The sequence below is a fragment of the Apis dorsata genome, unplaced genomic scaffold (genome assembly GCF_000469605.1).
Source record: "Apis dorsata unplaced genomic scaffold, Apis dorsata 1.3 scaffold_29, whole genome shotgun sequence".
Taxonomy (NCBI): Eukaryota; Metazoa; Arthropoda; class Insecta; order Hymenoptera; family Apidae; genus Apis; species Apis dorsata.
This window is the reverse complement of record NW_006263331.1, coordinates 644,959-645,329: the sequence shown is the minus strand read 5'-3', so window position 1 is coordinate 645,329 and position 371 is coordinate 644,959. Positions and strand designations below refer to the sequence as shown.

The window sequence follows — 371 nt, the reverse complement described above, 5'->3', positions numbered from 1 at the left end:
TCTCTCTCTCTCTCTCTCTCTCTCTCTCTCTCTCTCTCTCTCTCTCTCTCTCTCTCTTCATTTCATTTCATTTCATTTCATTTCATTTCATTTCATTTCATTTCATTCGTTGTCGTTACGCAAATTAGATACGGTCGTTGGGTGACGAGAAGGGTTGCGGTTGCTGGAATCGCTGTCGTATGGTTGCTCGCAGGACTCATATCCTTCGTGCCGATCAGCCTAGGCCTTCACCGTGCAAATGAACCTGTTGTTCATGACGATAGCAAAGAAGTACGTACGATTTAATAATATATATATATAATTTAATTATAATCGATTTTCGATAAATACTATATAATAAACAGAAGAAAAAGTATAAGTATTATTCCTAT

At 37.2% G+C, this 371-nt stretch overlaps 1 protein-coding gene across 2 annotated transcripts in view; it reads left to right on the top strand.

Annotated features, from left to right (window-relative positions):
- The window catches only part of LOC102679680 (dopamine receptor 1), a 43,361-nt gene that overhangs the window by 39,929 nt on the left and 3,061 nt on the right, over positions 1 to 371 (top strand). For both annotated transcript variants that reach the window (XM_006608203.2, XM_006608202.2), the window contains exon 4: positions 127 to 270. In XM_006608203.2, coding sequence (XP_006608266.1) covers positions 127 to 270 — 144 coding nt within the window. The remainder of the gene's footprint in view (positions 1 to 126; positions 271 to 371) is intronic.